Source organism: Protopterus annectens, chromosome 2.part1, assembly GCF_019279795.1.
Source record: "Protopterus annectens isolate FY-2018-M chromosome 2.part1, PAN1.0, whole genome shotgun sequence".
NCBI classification, from domain to species: domain Eukaryota; kingdom Metazoa; phylum Chordata; order Ceratodontiformes; family Protopteridae; genus Protopterus; species Protopterus annectens.
In genome coordinates, this window is record NC_056729.1 from 1,171,558,609 (window position 1) to 1,171,581,863 (window position 23,255).

General features: G+C 42.3%; 1 protein-coding gene across 1 annotated transcript in view; it reads right to left on the reverse strand.

Annotated features, from left to right (window-relative positions):
- Positions 1–23,255, reverse strand: part of CCHR2.PART1H8orf74 (chromosome chr2.part1 C8orf74 homolog) — a 462,446-nt gene that overhangs the window by 259,870 nt on the left and 179,321 nt on the right. The window contains exon 2 of the mRNA XM_044063549.1: positions 6,629–6,821. Coding sequence (XP_043919484.1) covers positions 6,629–6,821 — 193 coding nt within the window. The remainder of the gene's footprint in view (positions 1–6,628; positions 6,822–23,255) is intronic.

The following is a 23,255-nucleotide window of genomic DNA, read 5'->3' on the forward strand; positions in this document are numbered from 1 at the left end:
TTATGTACCTACCATAATGTTCCATGTTAGTTGTCTTCTTCTCGCCTTCTTTCTTGCTGGTTGGGTTCAGAGCCGATCCTTGGCTCCGACTCGGCCATCTTCAAAAGCTCGAGAGCTGCTTACTGGCTCGAGGCCCCCTCCTATATCCCATGATGCCTGGCGCTAGATACCCAGATCTCGTTTGTTAACCTAACTACAGACATAATAATAATAATCATGATAATACAGTAACTGTAGCAGGATACAGGAAACTACTGGAGAGACTGACAGTCAGAAGTAACAGCCAGAGAAGACTCAGCCAGTGATAAAGAAGCCTAAGGAACACTTCCCGGTCTACTAGGATAGAGGGATGGAGGGTGGGACGCAAGAAAGAAGGCGAGAAGAAGACAACTAACATGGAACATTATGGTAGGTACATAACTTCTTAATGTTAAGTTGCCTATCTCGCCTTTATTCTTGCTGGTTGGGACAGCGTCCCTAGCACCTCAATCCTGGGTGGCTCATCGGAACAGACTCTTCAGAACAGTGGAACCAAAATCAGCTCTGCTTCTGGAAGCCACATCCAGCTTATAATGTGAAATGAAGGTATGTGGATTAGCCCAGGTAGCTGCCGCACAAATAGTTTCCATTGGCAATCTAGCCTGAAAAGCCACAGAAGTAGCTAAAGCTCTGGTGGAGTGACCTGTGGGTTTAGCAGGAAGGTCTTTATTTCTCAACTGATATATAAAGGTAATAGTAGAAGACAACCACCTAGATAAAGTGACTTTTGACATCGGTATGCCTTGTTTTCCTTCAGCGTAAGACAGGAACAACTGGTCTGATTTTCTGAATTGCTTGGTTCTATGCAAGTAAAAGCATAATTGTCTATGGACGTCCAACTGATGTAATTTGTATTCTGCCTTGTTGGAATAATTCGGAAAGAACACGGGCAGTTCAATGGACTGATTCAAATTACAATCAGAAGTAACCTTTGGGAGAAAGGAAGGATTAGTCCGAAGAGAAACTCTATCATTGTGAAAAACTAGGTAAGGAGGACGAACACAAAGAGCCGTAACTGCAACCAAAAGAAGGATTTTCCAAGAAAAAAACTTCAAGGAACAAGAAGCTGCCAGTTCAAAGGGGGACAGTATCAGGGAAGCTAAAATCAAATTCAGATCCCACGCAGACGGGGAATCTCTTACTTCAGAAAGGCTTTACAAAGCTTATGGGACATGATGCTTGAATCAGATAGGCCCGTATGAAAGTGTGAAATTGCAGCTAGCTGAACTCTAATCGTGGCAGAAGAGGATCCAGTTCAAAAAAGTTCTGCTAGAAAATCTAAAATATGGTGCACAGGGGCTGAAAAGGGATCTATATTTCTGTTCTCTGCCCATAAGGAAAAATGTTTCCACTTACTAGCATAAGTCTTTCTAGTGGTTGACTTATGCGAGGATAAGATGACTTCACGCACCTAATGGGAGATGTTGGGAAGCCTGGCTAAAGTCGGAAGTGGAGAAACCAAGCAGTGAGCTGGAGAGATTGAAGAGATTGGTGCAGCCCGCCAGATTGATGGATCAGGAGATCTGGAATTTGGTCAAGGGTCCAGGGCTGCTCCAGAAGGTGATGATGCAGGAAGGGGAACCAAATTTGTCGAGGCCAGTAAGGGGCAATGAGGATCATATTGCATCCCAGTGTGGTAGCTTTCTGAATTAGTTTGGGAATCAGGGGGAATGCATAAAGAAGTCCCTGGGGCCAACTGTGAACTAAAGCGTCTCTGGGGAGGTGTCCGGGAAGAGGTAGGAGAGAGAAAAAATTATCGTACTTGCTGTTGAAGGGGGTGGCAAAAAGGTCGCAGCAAGGCTGACCCCATTTGCGGAAGATTCTGTCCGCCACAGTCTGATTCAGAGACCACTCGTGAGGCATAAGAATTGCTCTGCTCAGCCTGTCTGCTATAACTTTGGACTTCCCAGGGATGTGCGCTGCTATCAGAAACCGTTGGGAAGAGCTCACCCACTGCCAAAGTCTGAGTGCTTCTCGACATAAGGGGTATGACTTGGTTCCGCCCTGCTTGGTGATGTACCATACCACTGACATATTGTCTGTTTGAATTGCAATGGTCCCAGTGGGAAGAGAGTTCTGAAGAGCTTGCAACGCTAAAAGCACGGCTCTCATCTCCAAGACATTGATATGCAGATGGTACTCGTGAGGCTGCCAGGTGCCTTGTACTGTTCTGCCCTGATAATGCCCCCCCCCACCCGATCAGGGAGGCGTCCATGGTCACCGTAGCTACTGGGGGAGGAAGAACAAATGGTCTGCCCTGGTGTAATGATGGGGAAACCATCCACCAAACAAGTTGTTTTTTGCATGACTGTGTGATCATTATCCTGTGAGACATCGGGAGTTGCTGGAAAGACCATTGTGTGAACAGCATCCACTGAAGAATCCTCATATGAAAGCGTGCGAGGGGGACTAGTATTATAGCCACTGCCATGAAACCCAATGTTTTTAGGACAAATCTGGCCTGAATCTTTTTGCATCCTAATAAGACCTGCACATGTCATCAAATGGCTAACACTCTGTCTACTGGTAGAGTCGGTGACATGTCCTTTGTGTTTAAGTTTGCACCTATAAAGGTGATAGATTGACAAGGCGACAATGCAGACTTTTCAAAATTTATTGTGATGCCTAGAGTGGAGCACGTTTGGATGGTGTAGTCTCGGGCTAGCAGCAGGTGATGCCTGGTGGTTGCAGTAAGGAGCCAGTCGTCTAAATATGGAAACACCTGGAATCCTTGCCGTTTCAAGTGAGCGGTGACTACTGCCAAACATTTGGTGAACACCCTGGGGGCTGTGGTGAGACCAAAGGGCACCGCTCTGAACTGATAATGACTGGCTCCCAGCCGGAAGTGGAGGAATCTTCTGGAGCGTCTGTGCATTTTGATATGGTAGTACGCATCCTGAAGATCTATGGAGCACATCCAATTGTCCTGTCCCAGAAAGGGTAAAATGGACTGTAGTGTGACCATCCGGAACTTCGTTCTTTGAACAGACCTGTTTAGTCTGCTGAGATCCAGAATGGGTCTCCAATCCCCTGTCTTTTTTGGTACCAAAAAGAACCTTGAGTAAATTCCGGATCCTTGTTGGTCTGCTGGGACTGACTGGATGGCTCTTTTTCTTAGCAGTTTTGAAATTTCTTGAACTGCTTGATCCCTTAGATTGGGTGGAACATCTGGAAGGGATTTGTTGGGAATGTAGGGAGTGCGAAAGAAGGGGATTTTCTAGCTTTCGGATATGATAGAAAGTACCCATTTGTCTTCTGTTATACTTTGCCAGGCTTCTGGGTACAGCGATAATCTTCCCCCGACTGCCTCCGAAGGTGGACAGCCGGGCAGCACTTCAGGGATGCTGGAAGGGCTTGTCAGAGAAGGGTTCTCTTTGGCCCTGACTTTGTGGACCTCCCCTGCCCCTAGGGCGGCGTCTATTGTTGTTCCCTCCTCTGCCCCCGGAGGGGACCTCTCCACGTGTGTCAGGCATGGCTCCATGGGATTTCCGGAACCACATCTTCCCACTCTTCTGACCCTTGGGATACGGTCTTGAAGGAGTGGAAAAACGGACTCCAACGGCAGAGAGAGTCTTGCCTTCCTGCTCACACCTGGTAAGGGTATCCTTCACCTGTGGTCCAAACAGAGCAGAACCATTAAAGAGGGTGTTGGTGAAAGACGCCTTAAAGGGTTCTGCAAAGTTGCATAACCGCATCCAAGCGTGTCTCCTCAAAGCCACACCTGTGCCTGCGGCCCTACTCGCTCCATCGGCTGCATAAGAGATGAGCCGCATGGAGGAGTTTACTACAAAATTTAGAGTCGCCAGCTGGGAGGCAATCTTAGCCTGAGACCCCGCAGCTGATGGATCTTGAAGGGTATCTCCTAACTCTTTAAGGAGATCCTATGAATGAACAGGGGGAGGCCTCGGAAGAGGAAGATACACCCAATGGGGTGCCCTGGAGTGCTTGTTCCCCACGCTTGGGGTCTGGAGGAGGGGCAGAGGCAGGAGCAGGCACGATGGGGGGCGGAGCCGATGAGGTCGACCGTGAGGCTGACTCAGATGCCAGCACACTCATGACCTCGAAGGCACCCCTTCCCGATGCCATAGAAGGCTCTGGCTTCGAAGAGACCGGAATCCTTCCCGGCACCAAGAGGGACGGCTCCGAAGCAGATGTAGGAGCCGAACTCACCTGCGCCGAAGCTCCGAGAAGGAGAACGAGGTCGGACAAGGGTCTGATGCCACTCACCCCCTCGGAGCTGACGAGGGAGTCCCGGCGCCCAGATCCCTCCAAGGATGGCACCATGGAAGAGATCGGAGCCGACAACGGCACCGAAAGGGGAGGTATCGGTGCCGACGGACCCACAGTTCCAGTTACAGCATGCTCCGGCTCCAAACTCAAGGGATGAGTCAAAGGAGGAACTATTGGAGAAACAGGTAGAGTCGAACCCTGGTGAAGGGGGCTGGGTAGCATTTTTGCCAGGGCCTGTGACTTTAAAAGCCTGCTCACCACTCTCTCCAAATCATGGTCAGATAGCCTAGACGACCGAGAAGAGTGGGATCGATGACTCCGCTCAGATTGCAATAAGGGTGACCCTGGAGCCGAGTGTATCGACTCCAATGATGGTGACCTGGTGCGTTTCCGACTCCCTAATGGTTTCGACGGAAGAGTCGGAGCCGACTGAGAGATAGGTACTTCGGCTCCAGTCGGAGCCGAAGTTGACGTAGAGATAGGTACTTCAGTTCCAGCCAGAACTGAAGTTGAAGCAGAAGCCATACCTGGCGACAGCTCCGAGCTGTGAGCAGATGGCTCTGATGGCCTAGAAGGTTTCACTGACTGAGTCTTGGCCGGTGATCCTTCAGGTTTAAGCAAACCCCTCAGGATAAGCTTATTCCTATGCCCCTGCAGGACTCTTGGACTAAAGGTGTGACACACCGAGCAAGAGTCCTGCAGGTGTAGGGAGCCCAAGCAGTAGACACAAGAAGTGTGACCATCTGTCAGAGACATTTTCTGACAGCATGAATCACACTTCTTGAATCCCAACACTTTTGTGTCTTTAGACATTCCTGTAAAGGAAAATCAAATACAAATAACAAGTAGAGTGGAGAGTAGGTAACTGAAAAAAAGAAAATACACGCAATTCACACAAGTTACCACACCCTAACAGCACACACACACACACACACACACACACACACACACACACACACTATAATAATATAAGACCTACAAGCTACCACAATTTACTAAAAAGAAAACTTTTGTCTACCTTAAAAATAAAACAATGATAAACCTCTAACTAAAACGGCTTACTTTGAAAGGTAAACGGGGGTGGGGGAGGGAAAGGAAAACTCTCTAAGGAGAAAACAAGTTTAGAAGGGGGGATAAACACTAACAAACTGCTATAGAATCTACTCTGAGCTATAAAAAGTATACCTAACAAGTACAAAAAGGTCCTAAATTTCGGACTTGTTGGCTGTTGGTGAAGCACCCACCAAGAGGAGAAAACTCTGAGAGAAGAAAGGAGCCACTTTTGAGATTTTAAGTATTTTGCTTCAGATTATTTGTTAAGTTTTTCTGCATTGCCACCTACTTTTGAGCATTTTCTGGCTTGTTAAACTTGATTTCTGTGTTGGTAACTGTATTTAGAACACAACCTAGAGCTGATTACTGAATTTCCTACGTGCACTTATTTTTAAAATTGTTTTTTTTTCTTAACACTTGCATTTTATCTGTCTCTGGCCTAGCACTCAAGTGTGGGGTCATTTACTGCACTGTTCTAACTTGTTGATACTTGTGAACCTCTGCTTTCCTTAAAAAAAAAACAAAAAAATATTGCTTTTTTCCCACTTTTCTGAGATTTAAAAAAGTTCAGTTACAGATTTGCTGTTCTGAACTGTTTGCAAGTTTCTTGGAGGCCATTGTTTGCTTGGGCTAAAGGGAAGTCTCTGTGTTCATCAGTGGCAGTGATAAACATTGAGCAGCTTGCCTGCCCTTGTGGGAGTGGTTACTGCCTAGAAACTGTAGTTTTATTGGCCATTTTGGGTCAGTTCCAAACTCCTTGATCTCCCTCTCTTAAAACCCAATTGCCTCGTGGTTTTTGGTAACTGTATTTAGAACACAACCTAGAGCTGATTACTGAATTTCCTGCTTGCACTTATTTTTAAAATCCATGTGAAGCAAAATTCATCCCTAATCATATTCAAATGTAACTTGGCTCAATGGATGGGAAATTACAAATTCACCCTGGTTTGACACTTAATGTCCCTAATGGACAGGGGTAACTTTTGAATGCTTCATGTGTACAAGCCTATATTGTAACCATAACATTCTTTGTGGTACTGACATATCAACAATATTTTGGTAAATCTGAGGTAAGATTGGCTAGGTTTAAAATGTCTCTTGGGCAGATGGGCTAGTTACCGGCTATGAAACTATGATAAACTTGCTGTTCAGAAAGTTAAATCTTTTTATATGACCAGGACTGGAATTGACCCATTTGGATCATTACTCTACCCAGGTACACATTAAAATAAAATAAAACAACAAGAATGTCCTTTTGCCAGCTGTTGTTCATACCACTAATGTTCTACCATTTATGTTGCCATACCTTTCATTTCTTGTAGCATTTGTTCTGAAAACTTCACAACCTGGGCTACAGCAGGCCATGGGAATCCCTTGCCATGTGCGAAAATAAGGCTCTCATATAGTATGTCAAGTATGATGCCTTGCTTTAAATTTCTCTCTTCATCAAATGCTTCCCATTTCAGCAACTTTCTCAAATGATGTCGGCCTTCCTCCTTCTATCACAAATGTAGAAAATATTGAAATTACTTTTAATATCAAATAATATGAAAGTAAAAGGTACTTGCTATGGTACTAAAATAACACTGAGAATATAACATTAAAAATGAGTCTCCTAATTTTAAATAGTTATATGTTGAAGCTCCACCGTTGCTAAATTCTCCATTCAAATGCAAAATGTGCAATATGTCAATGGCATAAATACATTCCAAAAGAAATTATGAAATCTAAAATGAAAACAATGTCTTAGTCAAAATATATTTGACAGCTCAGAAAGTTCAGCAAATGGCAGCTGAGTGCAGTGTCATTTGCTGCATGTTGTGCTAAGGTCAAGAAAGCAGACAAGAAAAGTATCTTAGTTGCCTCTAGATATTCAGAATGTGTAACATTCTTTCTACCATATATTTGTTTGGTTCCGGATAGAAAACAGAGTTATATAGCCTGGCTCAAAGTAAACTTTGAAATGACTTTAGACATGAATGATTTGTACTCAAAGTTACCTTTTCCCTGTGAAAGATTAGACAAGGTTGAAGTACATAAGATCTTGTGGCTCAAGATACTCTTCTTGCAAAATTCAGAGCAATGAGTAACACTGTTTTCCTGGATAAGACTTTGAAATCAGCGTTATCAGCATAATCAAAAGGAAAATGTGTAAGTTACTCTAATACAAAATTAAGATCCCAAGAAGCAGCTACCTGTCTTCTGTGTAGGTGGATATGTAAAACCCCTTTCAAGAACTGTTTTACAGGAGGCAGTCCAGAAAGCATGTGTGTATGTGTGTGTGTGTGTGTGTGTGGGGGCATGGACAGATAAGCAGAGATGGTTGAGAGATGAATCTTGATAGAAGAGTGAGAAAGACCAGAGGATAACTCACACAAATACTGTGGAATAGAGGCATATGGGCCTGAGAAGTATCCTGGTTCTTACATTTACAACAGTTACAAAGTCTCTTCCACTCAGACAAATATGCTTTTCTTGTTGCAAGTTTCTTAGTCTCCTTTAATACCTGCTGCAAATCTTTAGAAAACAGGAGTCTAAAAAGTATCAAAATTCTGTCAACAAGGCAGTGAGTTGAAGGAATTTAAGGTTGAGGTATATCAAACAACGCCTGCCTGTGTGAGTAAGTGCATCCTGTGGGGAAGCTTGTGGTAAATACTCTTGGCCATTTTCAAAAGAAGGGAGAAATTAAAGTTATGTACTCAGCATAACTATGCATCTGTGTTGTCCATTTTCATTCTTCCTCAATGATTGGGGTCTCAGATCCAACCTCGGATCTGACTTGGCCACATACACAAGACTCTTGGATCCAACTCTCGAGCTCCTCCCTGTACCCATAATGCTCCAGTCAACCTGCTATACCCCAGATCACATTTGCTGCCTTATAAGCCCTAGGGGTAATTAATCCTAATCATACACAAAGTAAAAATAGTAGTCACAGAACTGGGGCTCAAACCTGGAACAGAAGTTTCACAATAACAACAACGTCACTCCAGGAGATAACAGTACGGGGGAAGGAGACCGGGGAGTTGAAGAAGAAAGAAAATGGACAACACAGCTGCATAGTTATGGTGAGTACATAACTTTAATATCTGATGATGTCCTTTTCATTCGTTCCTCAAAGATTGGGACAAAGTCCTCCACTACATGGACCTTGGGTGGCCTTCATGGAATAATATTCTGGAGTACCACAGAACCAAAAGCAGCTCTGTTTCTGAAGTCAAATCCAATTTGTAATGAGAAATAAAGGTATGAGCATTAAGACCAGGTAGCTGCTGTGCAAATGTCATCAATATAAGTTCTAGAATAAAAGGCAGAACAGGTAGCCATGGACCTGGTGGAGTGTGCTTTAGAAGGCCTGGGTAGGGACAGACCTTGCTGACTGTAAAATAAAGGAAATACAATCAGTAAGCCATTTGGTCAGGGGAATTTTAGAAACTGGTGAGCTCAATTTGTTAGGAGAAAAGAATATAATTGTTCTGACTTCATGAAATCTTTTGTTCTGTGGAGATAAAAATGTAGTTGCCTTTGTGCATCCAAAAGATGGAGCATCTATTCTCCTTTATTAGCAAATTTCAGGGGGGTGATAAGTCCTTCACTAGGACCTAAGCAAAAAAAGCATTTTCTCCTTAGTGAAAATCAGATATGGCTGCTAAATGCACTTTGATAGTAGAGAAACTACCTTCTTCTTGAAAAACAGATGCTAAGAATTCAAGGACCACAGAGGCAGGAACAGTGAAGGGGTCCAATTTCGCCTGTAGAGCCCAAATAGAGAATATCTTCTTTGTAAAGGCCTTGTGAAAAGAAAGAAGCATCTGTCTGACTAGGGAGGAAAGCCTAGGCTGTCTAGCTATCAGTGGAATTGGAGAAACCATGTGGTCAGTTTGAAGACTGGAATGTCTGGATGATCCATCCTGGATGGATGAGAAAGCAGGTCTGGACTGGGGTCCAGTATCCAAGGTAAATAACAAAAGTGAGATCAAAGGAAGGGGAATCACATTTGTCGAGGCCAAAAGGGGGCAATGAGGATAATCATGCTCTTCAACCAAAGTGCCTTCTGTAAGAATTTGGGAATTAGAGGTATGGGGAATAAGCATAAAGGAGACCGGAGGGCTAAATGTAGACTAATGCATCTCTCAGTGGCTTCCCCAGAGGGTGGATTAGGGCAAAGAACTTGCTGCACTTCCTGTTGTGGGGAGATGCAAAAAAGTCACAGTAAGGTTGGCCTCAATGATGGAAAATCCTTTCCACAGCTGACTGACTGACAGACCACTCACAAGGTATCAGAATAGACCTGCTGAGTCTGTCTGCTAGAAAACTGGACTGCTCCGATATGTGCAGTGCCATAAGAAAGAAGTTGGAGCAGATCGTCCACTGCTACTCTTTCACTGCCTCTCAACAAAGGAGGTAAGATCGGGGTCCCCCCATTTGTTGATGTAGCAAAGCACAGACATGTTGTCAGTTTCTACTGCACTCATCCCAAGAGAAAGAATCGCCTGGAAGGCCTGCAATGCTAGCAGGACCGCTCTCATCTCTAGGACACCGATATGCAAATTGGTCTCTTCTGAAGACCAAGTGCCTTGGACTGTCCTTCCCAAGAAATGCCCCCCCACCCCCAGCTAGGAGGCGTCCGGTTACTGTGGCAACTGTGGTGAAAGTACAAGACAGCAATCTTGAAAAACTCTGTCCTACTGTATCAACCAACGTAGTCTTTGCATACCCAAATGAGATGACCAGAAAGGAAAAGGGATGAACACGTACTGACCACATGAACAGCTAGGGTTCACTGAAGAATGCACAAAATAAACTGGGTCACAGGAACTAAGGTGACAGCTGCCATTGACCCTAGGGCCTGAAGAATAAGTCTCGCTGGGGGAAAGGGTGTGCAATAATTTGCTCCACTTGGCACCTGATCATCCTTACTCGATGTGGTGAAAAGAGGCTATCTGACTTACTGTATTCAGATGAGCACCTATGAACTCCAGGCTCTTAAAAGGTTGAAGATGAGAGTTGCAGATGTTGACTGAGATGCTTAGTGATTGACATAACTGAAGCACAACAATTAGTCTCTGGATTTCTCTAGGAGATGCTTCGTTGAGGTGGTTACGAGCCAGTTGTCTAGGTATGGAAACACTCAGAATCCCAGCAGTCTCATGTGAGCTGCTACCATTTGGTAAACACCCTGGGGGCTGTAATGAGACCAAAGGGCAGGGCTGTGAACTGACAGTGACTGGCCACTAGCCAAAAGCACAGAAATCTTTGGGTTCATCTGTTCATCTTGATGTGACAGTATGCATCCTGAAGACTGATGCAGCACATCCATTCGACCTTGTGTAGAAATGTCAGACTGGACTGAATCATAACCATTCAGAAGTTTGACTTCTCCACAATATGGGAGTTTGGCATAATGGTTAAGGTATTTACCTGGTAGACACAAGGTGCAGGGTTTAATCACCACATTGGGTAATCAGCTAGGTTTAAATGGTTCATAAGGGCATTAACAGCTGTAGTGTGTGTACTCTTTAAGGTTGGGTGGTTGGCATAATGGTTAAAGTGTTTACCTTACAGACACAAGATGCAGGGTTTGAGTCTCGCATGGCATAACTGGCTAGGCTTAAAATGACCCACAAGGGCAGTTAGCCTAGTACTAATCTATGAACCTATATTCAGATCTATGAACCTAAAGTGATTTAGTTTGCTTAGATCCAGAATTGCTCTCAGGTCCCCGGTTTTCTCTGGCACTAAAAAGAATCTTATGTAAGTTCTAAATCTTTTCAGGTCTGGTGGGACCTCCTAGATGACTCTTTTATCTAGCAGCTTTTGAATTTTTTGAGCTGCTGCCTCCCTCTGACTGGGTGGGATGTCAGGGAGTCTTTTTCTGTTTGTTGGAGGCATCTGGCAAAATGGTATATAACAACCTCTGGATATAATATTTAGTTCCCGAGAATTGTTTGTTACTGATGCTCAGGTATCTGGATGCAGAGACAAGCACCCTCTGCCTGCCTCCAGAGTTGGGCAGTCAGGCAACCTTTCAGGAGCACTGGAAGGACTTTTCCAAAAAGGAATCTTGCAAACCCTGGTTTTGCAGGCCTCCTCTGCCTTGAGAACAGGATCTTCCATTTAACTCCCCTTCTGTCTCTGTTATTCTCGCATTAATCCTGGAAAGGACCTTGAAACTTAAGGAACCACATTTTTTAGCCTCTTCTTTGGTTCCTGGAAGAGTATCGCCGAGTGGTAGAAAACCATATCCCTATGGCAGGCAGGGTCTTTCCATCCTGTTCACTCTGGGAAAGCATTTCTTTTATGGTAGGGCCAAACAAAAATCTTCCATCAAAAGGATCATTGATGAAAGCAGACTTGAACTGCACCACAAAGTTGCTTAAAAAGATCCAGGCATGTCTTTTAATGGCTATGCCTGAACCTGCTGCCCATGAGGTACCCTCTCTGCATGGGAAGTTAACCTCATGGCTGCATTAGAGATGGATAAGAGAGTGGCCAGTTGTGAAAAAGACTTCAGTAGTCCTCCATGGATATGGATTCTGAGAGGGATTTGGAGAGTTCTTTACTCAAATTCTCTTGTAATCTTGTGAATTGTACCAAGCAATTCAGAAACCGTAGGGCAAAGGCAACTGAGGCAAAAAAGCATTTTCTGAATCTGTCCACCACTCAGGACTCTCTGCTAGTGTGATGGACAGTGGAGCTCTGTTCTGTCAGCTACTTCTTTGTGGCTGTCACCACAACCATAGCATCAACAGAAACTCCCTTGCTCCAGTGTTGTCTGTCTTTAGGCAGTGCAAAAAATTTATCAGGGTAACAGGGAATGGGTTCTACCACATCTAGTTCCTTCCACGCCTGGTGAGAGATTAGATCTACAAGGTCATCTCCTAGGGGAGTCACCCAAGACGTAGAGGAACTAAACCCAAAAGCTTCCAGAAAGACTGACTCCTCTTGAGAGGGGTATCAGAAGACCACCCACCCTTCTGCCTAAGAATGTCTAAGACGTCTCTGAAGGAGACATCATCCACTGGAGATCTGGGGGACCCTTCCCCTTCACTGAAGTCACTGTCTTCCGTGAGAGCCTCCTGAGGGCAGTCTTATGTGTCTCCTTTACATGTTCTCTTTTCAGGAACCTACTCAATGGGATGATTTGGAGAGGTATCCGAAAAGAGACGTAAGTTCTCAATAGGGACTGTCTGGGAGCTTGGTGGGGCCAACTGTCCCTGTGGAATACACCTGAGAGGATCAGAGCTTGGATCCAAAGAGGCAGGGCTGTAGCATCCGATGAGGATAGAGTAGCTGAACCTCTTGGACAAGCAAAAACCCTCTTCACTACCTAGAAGGTAGAAGGACTGGGAGATGCCATAGCTGGTCTCACTGGAGAGGAAGCTGCAAAACCTACCATGCTGTAACTCTGCCTGAATCCATGCCTCGAAGGGAGAGTTGAACCAAAACGCTGAAGCTCCAAGGAGCAAGGTTGGCTCCGACATTATCAGAGTGGACCCCCCCCCCCCGACCCGGCACCAATACTTTGGCTCCAAGACTTATACTGGTCTAAAGGAATCAGAGCAGATCAAGTTAGGGAAATGGTCAGAGTCGAAGATCTATCTGTCTTCGGATCCAACGTCGATACACTCTACAGTCTCTTTTATCTCAGGGCTCCAAAACCATGGGTCAGATTGGAGAAGGAGAGATCACTGCATTAGAAGTTGAAGGGAGGCTCATGGATCTGATGGGAGATGGAGCTGGGGTAACCCCCATCTGAATCTGAGCTCTGAGGAACTTCCTCATCATCATATCCACTTTGGATTCTGAAAGGCTCCTGGAGGAACTGATGGAGTAAGTGGTGGACTGGGACTGACACTCTCTCCTCAGGGTTCCCTGAAGGAAAGGAGAATGGAGCAGAGGAGAAACAGGCTCTACAGTGAACCCTGGGGACCGAGTTCTTGGAGACTTAGTAAGAATGGTTGTCGGATCAGAGAATGTTGTTCTTCTTTCGGCTTTTACCGGTTAGGGGTCGCCACAGCGAAACTCCGGTCCGCTAAGGATTGGCAGTGCTGAGGTGCCAGCTCAACACCCAACCTTCAATGAAGGCACGCCCATTCAAGCTTGTCTTTCGAACGCCACTCAACCGCAGGGAGGACATGCAGACTCCACACAGAAGGTGCTCCAGCCCAGAATCGAACGGGAGAACCTCTTGCTGTGAGGCGACAAAGCAAGAGGTTCTCCCGTTCGATTCTTGGCTGGATGTGGCATCTAAATGCTTCCTTTTTAAATCTGAGGAGGTTAGATCCAATTTTTTTGAATCTTTTAAGAAGGGTCCAAAGATGGAATAGTCTTTGAAGAGTGGGTTGGAGACCACTTACATGGATCTTTCAACTCCAAAGAGGCTTTGGATTATTTTGTGGGGGTTGAGCCTCTACAGCAGAAGAAGAATGTGGCAGCAATCCCCTTAGGACTAACTTATGCCTATGATTGCTATGGACCCTGGAATTAAAGGCTGCGCAAATGGAGCAGTCTCTGTTCAGATAAGAAGCTCCAAGGCAGTAGAGACACTCCTTGTGGGCATCAGAGTTAGGAATATTATGCCCACAGTAAATGCATTTTTTGAAACCCGTTGGTTTCTCAGTCATGATACTACACTGAATTTAGCTAAAAGGGTAGAGCGATTAATAAGAAAAAGGGAAAGGAATTTTTTTTTAACTACTAACAATGGTAGGTAAAGAAAATACCCTCCAGAGGGCAGAAAGAGATGGGAAGACGAAAACAAATGAGGAAAAAGTACCAAGAATGGTACTGACAGCAACCTTGAGTAAGAAGATAAAGAGAAAAAAGGGTAACGCAAAGTAAACAACTAAAAAATCAATAAACTTGGCAAGGGAGGTGGGTAAATAGGAAGATAATACGGAAGTTCTAGAGATAAAAAAAATATATCTTACAGTAATAAAAATATACTCAGTAAAGCTCTATGAGAAGGACCAGTGTCTGTAGTGATATGGCAGCAAATGAGATTTGTGGTATAGCAGCTTGACTGGGACATTATGGGTAGAGGGAGGAGCTCGAGAGTTGGATCCGACAGACTTGTCAATGCAGCAGAGTTAGATCTGAGACCCCAATCTTTGAGGAACGAATGAAAAGGACAACATCAGATCTATCCTTGTTCAGGTCAAAAGGTGGTTAACAAAATTACCGTAGGAGAGTCCTTCAGAATATTTAAATGAACCCTGGTTATCACAATAAAGGGTGATAAGGCACACAAAAAGATTCCTGTCAATGGAACTGAAAAGGTGTCTGCCTTCTCTGCCTTTTTCCAAGGAGTACTGGAGCAGCATTTCTTTAACTATTTGCTGTGAATAGAGGCAAAGAGATCTGTTTGAGGAGTTCCCCACAGTTAGATCAATCCCTGGAAGGCCTCCACATTCAACTTCCATTCATGGGAGTCTGTCCTGAACCCTGCTCAGCTTGTCTGCAAAAATATAATGCTCTGAGGGAATGTAAGTACCCTGCAGGTACAGATTGTGCTGAGTTGCAAGTTTTCAAAGGAGTAGCATCTGTATTCCTATGTTCATCGTTATGTGCCACATCACTGTGGTGTTGTCTGTGATTGTATATACAGGCTCTAGAACCTACAATGATTTAGAGATATGACAGCATTTATTACACAATTACTTCTTTGATATTTATGTGTTTCAGTCTGTCCTGCTTGTTCCACATAGTCTGTAACTTTCAACCTTTTGGATACAGCTCCTCAAGCAGTCTGAAACATCTGTGGTTATAAACAGAATATGGTCTGAAAGGGAAAAGAGGAGACCTGGGTTGAGGGGAGAGAGATGTTTCATCAACCAAAGTAACTCCCTTTTAACAAATCCCAGTACTGGGATAGGAAATGACAGTGAGTGCTGCTGTTGCAGCCAAATTGATTTGCAGAACCACTGAATTTTCCTTACGTGAAGCCTAGCCAGAGGAATCATGAGAATTACACAGACCATGAAATCCAGAATTCTAAAATATTCTCTATCAGATGTCACAGCCTGGTTGGAGAACATCAGAAATTATTCCTTGTAAAATTCTACTTTGTTCCAAGGAAGAAAAGACATCATAAGGAGGTGTATCCAGGACGCATCCTAGAAATACTATCCTGTGAGATGTAATGAGAGATTTCTCTATCTTCACCTGAAATCCCAGACAGAGACAAAGGTTATTTACCAACTCCAGAGATTCTTGACAACTTGTAAAAGAAATCACAAAAATAAGGCAGTTGTCTAAATATGGAAAAACATGAATGCCCTGCAGCCTGCAATGAACTATTAAAGGAGCCATGCATTTTTTGTGGTTATAACCGCATAGACTGGAAGGGGCTCGGACTGCAATGTCTGCAGTCTTGGAACGAGCTGAGGCAGCAGCACACATACACTTGTGATGCATTCCGGTGCCACAGGAACTGCAATGAATTTGCACCAAGAAGTGGATGTCCGAACTGCTGCTGCAATTTTCTCAGGGCAACTGGACTTGTTCAGGTACTGTGTGGACTTATTCCAGCGATTCAACTCTGGTCAGGTACTGTTTTGTGTGGACGTATTCCAGCGATTCAACTCAGGGCAACTGTGTGTGTCTATTCCAGAGATTCAACTCAGGGCAGGCAAGTGTGCGTGTCTATTCCAGCGATTTAACTCGGGGCAGGCAAGTGTGTGTGTGTACTATTTTGTGTGGACGTATTCCAGCCATTCAACTCTGGTCAGGTACTATTTTGTGTGTACTTATTCCAGCAATTCAACTCAGGGCAACTGTGTGTGTGTCTATTCCAGCGATTCAACACAGGGCAGGCAAGTGTGTGTGTCTATTTCAGCAATTCAACTCAGGGCAGGCGAGTGTGAGTGTCTATTTCAGCGATTCAACTCAGGGCAGGAGTGTGTGTGTGTGTCTATTCCAGCGATTCAACTCAGGGCAGGCATCAGACCTTTTTCTTCATGATGGATACAACTTTCAGTGTTCGTGTGCTGGTCTGGCCTTTTAATGCAAACAAAAATTTGTTGTTGAAAAGGAGTGAGACCAGTTTGTGAATGTCTGTTATTCTTAAAGTTTTGAGCAGCTAGAGACCTTCATCCTGTATTTTTTGTGTTCCATTCCATCATGTCTGTATTTACATGCTATGTGATTTTGAGCAAGCCTCTTAAACAGACAGTTAATCCTGGATTACCTCTGAAAACAGGCACTTTGCCCAAAAAGTACATTATCTGTCTTGGCTACTGCCTGCTTTTATTAGCTAATTTACATTTTAGTAATCTGAAGGCCCCAGTTGTAGAGTCATGTTTCTTGCACTAGGTAACTGAATAACTTGTATACTTGCTGTCTGTTCTGTTTATTTCTGTATGTGCAGTTTGGAGGGCCGGGGTTGCACTGTGTCATCAGTGCATGAAGAATTCAGTTTGCACATCTGCTATCTGCTTGTTCATTTTTCATATTAATGTAGAAAGTTAAGAGGGAATGAAATTTGCCTTAAGGCCCCTTCCTACGTGGCTACCTTGGTTTTTTAATTGATGTCTGAACCTGTCCTATTTCCCAAGCCTTTACTGAAGTCCTTCCATATCTCTCAATTATTCCTGATTTTTACCTCATATTTTTGTCTTGTTTTGTATACATTTTTAATTTTCTGGTAGATCTTTGAGGATTAGTTAATCAGTCAGTAATGACACATTAAAGTTTCATTCTTCTTACTGTTCAGAAAAGTCATGTTAATTCCGAACCTGTTGTAATATTAACTTTTCAAGTACAATAAGTTATATTTAAAAATTATCCCTGATTTTTGGTCTCCCACTGTTATTTTTGGCTTTGTCAAGAATTCTTGATCAAAGAATTTGTGCCAAGAAGAGGGTACCCGAACTGCTGCAATTTTCTCAGGGCAACTGGACTTGCTCAGGTACTGTGTGGCCAGGCAACTGGACTTGCTCAGGTACTGTGTGGACAGGGCAACTGTGTGTAATGCCCCAGGTGATATATACTGGTGGCTAGAGGTGATTAGAGAATACCTCAGGCTTGAACCCTGTACCTTGGGTGCAGGTAGCAACAGCCTGGATTAACTACCCACCACCATCTGTGAAAGCTTTGCAGATTTTTGCCTCATACGTTTGTTCTGTTCCTCATAAAATCTGTGGTTTCTGGATTTTTCATTCATTAAATAGTTGATGGTGTAGTGGTAGCATTGTTGCCTCACAGCTAGACGTTCTCTGGTTTGATTCTTGGCTGGGGTGCATTCTGTGGGGAGTCTGCATGTCCTCCCTGTGTTTGTGTGTATTTTTTTTCTGGGTGCACTGGTGTCCTCCCATATTACAAAGACATGTATCTGGAGTGTTTCTCCCTGGTCCTCTGGAGTGTTTCTCCCTGGTCCTCTGCTGAGAACTGGCTTTTGTTCCAAGTCAGACTTTCCTGGTTATCAATTATTAAATAAATTAAAATGACAGGCATTTGATTTTCAGACTTCATATTCTTCAGAAAGTACATGGTAACACAAAACCTTTTTTTCTAGCAATTTTCTAAGTTTATAAGATGAATATTTGAAAATTGTCCCTATTTTTGGGACTATATTCCTCCATTAGTTGTTTCATCCAGGTTTTTTGTGCTAAGGTTGAGAGCTATGGTGAGAACTGAATTCACTAAATATGTTTGGGGCTGTATTCCCGCATTACTGGCTTTGTCCAGGTGTTTTGTGCTAAGAGATTGAGAGGTATGGTGAGAACTGAATTCACTCAATATGTTTGAGGGCTGTATTCCCCCATTATTGGCTTTGTCCAGGTGTGTTGTGCTAAGAGGTTGACAGCTATGGTGAGAACTGAATTCACCAAATGGTAGCCATTTAAGTTTTAGTCTTCTTCTCTTTCACAAAACAGTTGATCTGGCATAGTGGTATGTTGCTTTGACTGTTTTGCACAGGGTCCTGCATTCAAGACTTGGCAGTGAAATGTATGGTGGTAACACAGCATTTTATTCTAGCAACTTTCCAAGATTATACAATTAATGTTTAAAACATGTCCCTAGTTTTTGGGCACCCCCCCCCAATAAATGTTGGCTTTTTTCAGATTTCTCATGCTGCAAAGTTGAGAGATACAGCTGAGTGTTGAGTAGATTTTACAAGAAGCTGACAGCTGCAGGGGAAGAGAAGTTTAGTGCTGCTTATACTGAGTCTGCTTGCATTGTTAATAGCACAACATGTAGTATACTTGCTTTTGATGCAGAAGGCTGTGGGTTCTACTCCCACAGTATGTAGATACATTGCTGATACTGTACTATGTTGTAAAGGGAGTGAATACTGCAGTGCTTTTTGGCGAAGTAACCATGAACCTGTTATCAGTTTGCCATCCATTCCCTACTGCAATATTACTAGCTTATCATTTTTTAAAGTAACATAGGTAATTTATTCCTCAAGGGCAACAGGCACTTTATTTGTAGATGAAACAATGAAATAGAAAGTTTGCTAGCAGCAACCTATTCATTAGTTACATATCTCTTTAATGTAAAATTATTTAGATGACTTTTCTTCTTCAGAGATTGTGCACATTTACTGATACTGGTGGACTGTAGAAGTTTGAGTAGACTTTTATGATGGAAATGTTCTGAACTGGGCAGGTTTGTCATTATTAGGGCATGCATTTTGTTTCATTGTTTACTGGAAAAATGTTCAAAACAATAAATTAAAACATCCTCTAACAACTGTACTGTATAATACAAGGAATATAAATGTATACAGTCAGGAAGATATATCAAAGAACACATGCATGTTTAAAATGCAAGGGGCCTATGATTTGAAAACATCCCAAAGTTAATCTTTATCTGCCACTGGCCAAATGTATTTTCATTGAATCTGGGTTTCAATGCTGTTTCAATGAATGTGAGTTACAAGGGCAGAGAAGTTTTAATGCTAAGTCTATTTTCATTGCGAGACTGCATTGCTTCGTTTAGCAGATGTCTATTAGTGTTTGTGCTGTAAAATGCAAAATAAAACTTTCAAATGAAATCCAAATAATCATAGAAGCAATATGCACATTACAGTGTTTATGATAAATGGGGAAAAATAGCCAAGTAATGGGACACTGGAATGGCTGAAGGTGGGAGGCTCCAGTCAACCATAATTTTGTGAGGGGGGAAGGGCGGCAAACTCAAAGACATCCCCGGCTGAACTATACTTCTCAACTGTCCAGATTTTCGCAGAATGAATAGATTTTTGCTTCTTATTTTTGGTTTGTTCCTCATAAAATTTGTGGTTTTCTGGTGAATCATCTAGGAATGAAGTCACTATGTAATGACAGACATTGAGTTTCAGACTTCATAACCTTCAGAAAAATGCATATTAAAGCAAGACCTGTTATTTTATCAACTGTCTTAAGTTTATACAAGGGCAATTGTCTAGTACTGTTTGTATGTTCCCCCAATATATTTAGCCTTGTCCAGATTTCCTGCATTAAGAGTTTGAGAGGCATGTGCAAATAAATCGCTTTATAGAATTAAGCATATCCAAACCTGTCAACTCTCCCCGATTTCGGCTCAAAATGTTGCTCTTCCCCTAACAATCCCTCCACAAAATGGCAATTTTGGAAGAAAACGTGGATGGTTTACAATTAATAAATAACTGTAATGATCAGAGTTATAGATTACTTTTATTTCAGAAATCCATGTAGATTCTCTTATTTTGTCAGCTGCTCAAGTTAACAGTACTAATATTAAAAAAGTGTGCCTTCTCTGACAGGTTCCCAGCTGTACTGTGTGGCTATTTTATATTTTTGCATCACATTTTTGGTCCGTTTTTCATAAAATTGTGGTTTTCTGGCAAATTAGTGGCAAATCATTAAAGATTGAAGTTAGAATATAATGACAGACATTTGAGATTCAGATTGCATACCCTTCAGAAAATTCATACTAATGCAAGACCTACTATTCTATTATCTTTCTAAGTTTATAAGAGCAATATTTAAAAATTGTCCTTATTTTTGGGCCTTTGTCCCACTTCTGTGTATGGCTTTGCCCAGATTTCTTGCTCTGAGGTTGACAGTTATGACAAATGTGTCAGGGTGATCACTGTCAGCCAGAGACATTTCAAATTGTGACATACTTGTTGCACCCCACTCCCCTATGTAGTGACTCTGAATGTGTCCAAGCAAGGCAATGAGCAGTTATGCAGTGTAAGTGTGCACAGTATCCCACCATCCAAGGTAGACACAAGTATGACAATGGCTTTTCATCTGTCCTTGATTTTGCTGAATGTTCTGGTTTTCTGTCATATTTTTATACTGTTGATTTATGCTTCTTATTATTCAGAAAATTAATGCTGTTTCAGTAACTGTTGCTCTGTGTTTAAGTAGCAATGCTTTAGTGACCATTAGGTAAGCTTGTATGAGATTGTAAGATGCAAGTAAGCTTTAATAAGCATACTGTTAAAGAATGACCAACATTGAAAGCCTTTTTTGCTGTTGCCATGCAGAGAATATTTATATAACTAGACAACGTATAAGCCTTAGGTATTGAAATGCATATGAAAGTATTTGTAATGAAGGACAGGATTACATTATTTTCAGAAGCTCATTACATTTGTTGGAGACTTGCAGTCATCTTTGCAGGCTTTACCCGTAAACTAAACAGAATGCAATCTGTCACAACTGGTCCATAACCTGTGCAGTAATCCTTTAAGCAATTTATCTTGAGCTTGTTTCTTGTTTGCTGTTCATTTATTACTTTGATCATGTTTTCCCCATGAAACATGTAGATAGTTGTTGTCAGGCAGCAGGTCTTTTTTGGATAAGAAACATTTTTACAAGTGGATTATCACAAAGATTGCTACAACACTGCTGAAAAAAATGCTGCCAAATGAAAAGTCCTTCAAGAAAATAAAAAGCTTTCCACGCACTTCAATTTAAAAGTTTTATTCCCGCCAACAGCTACTTTTAACATGTTACTTGGTACTTTTATAAAGCTGAATATAAATTATAATTAGAACTGCAGTGCAAGGAGAAGTGGTTTGAGTTGAGTGCCGCTTGTTTTTTTATACTTGATTTTGACTGGAATTCCAGTAATGTATTTAAAAAGTAATTTATTTTTCCATGCCTCACAACCTTTTTATTTCCATCTAGATATTAAGTAAGCTGTCATGTAGCCAATGCATTGAAATATTTTTTCTTCTACACTTCATTTTGTCTTGACTGCACTCTCGTAATGACAGCTTGGCACCCAGGGCAGCATATTTAATTAAAGTTCCAGCTTTTGTGGTTTTCAATATAGATCTGTCCCTTCTAGTTGGCCACACCTCTTCCCATTGGCCCAACCCATTCAGCTGTCTCCTGCAGCCCCCCCCTTTGATTTGAAGTCACCAGCCGTCACTGCTGCTGGTGCATATACACATGAGCGCTCTCTTTCAATAGCCTCTGACTAGGATTGAAAAAATGAATGCTCTGGTGCATGCATCTTTGTCAGAATAAGCTGCTTGTATAAATGTATAGTATTCTTGCTCAAACATTCTCCTGTTGTCTGCAATATTCTGATCAAATACAAGTGGTGAAGGTTTTCAAAATCCATCTGCCATGCCAACAAATTATGGTAAGCACAATGCAACCAAGTCCCCTTGTAACTGCACAAAAATGCACACTTATGCATATACCAGAAATTTATGCCAGTACTTGCAACTATGCCCAATAACACAATAAGCCTCATATGAATAACTGAACTTTGCGAAACAAGTCTCTCAAGTACTGTAATACTCTTGCAATCACTCTACTATAAGAAATCATCTGTTATCAGTGTAAGAACCATTTTAAATAACTGCACTTTGCGAATAAACAGTACAAAGTACACTGAAATTCCCCAAAATGGCTGTACTTTGGCGACACTTTCCGAAGAGACACACCCAGCGCAAGAAACTTTTCAAAATGGCTGTAATTTTACTACACTCTGTGAAATAGCTGCATTTTGCACACAATAAACTCTTTGGAATAAATGCTCAGTAATAAGCACACACTGTAAGCACTTTTACACACTCTGAAATACTTTGAACAACTCTAGTTATGCTATTCAGGGCTTTGATCAATGCAAAATAGTAGTTTATGCCAAAACACAGTACTTTGCCAAAAAATATGCAGTTGTCTTGCTTTATTTATGCTTAATGTGCACTTTTTATTACTTTTGTTTTGCTCATTTAATCTCTTTTCATGTCCATTATACTTTTGTGTGCTCGTTGTAACTCTAAACATGCTCGTTTTACATTAAACATGCTCGTTTTTCAATCCCAAGATAATTCTGAGTCCATTATATACTTTTCTGATAATCATTTTGTCAAACAGCTTAATTTCGAACATTTCGTTTGATTACTAAAATTTTTATGCCACCTGTTTGGTCAGTGAATGTTTCTGTGCTATTCATTTGCTTAGTAATGCATTCCATGCCCTTGTAATGCTCCATTTCTTCTTTATTATAAAATAAATAATTTCTGCAAGTTTTCATTACCTTTAGTTCATTTCTGGCCCTTTTTTGCATTTGTTTCACTTAGTCTGTCTTCACTTTTAACTCTGCACCTTGTGGTTGTGAAAACAGTCTCTGGAATCCCGGATCTGACACCATGTTGGTCGTCTAGTCAGGATGAAGTAGATGAACATTGTGGGTTCTTCTTCAAGCAGCTTTATTATATACAAACATAAGAAATAAGGCTAAGTAACTTTAACTTGTATACAAACTAGCTAACATACATATAAATGTTCAGACTCTGGCTGCACCTCTCAAAATGGCACTGAAGCTAGCATGCAGTTGCTATTTATATGCACATACAGTCCCTTGAAATGCTTCTTAAAGGTACAACACACATTTTATTCTGCACAAGGTATGGAGTATCCTTTCTCCCTCATTTATAGGTCCAGGAAAGAAAACAAAGAGATGGACAGTTTGTCTTAAAGTAAACTTAGAAACCA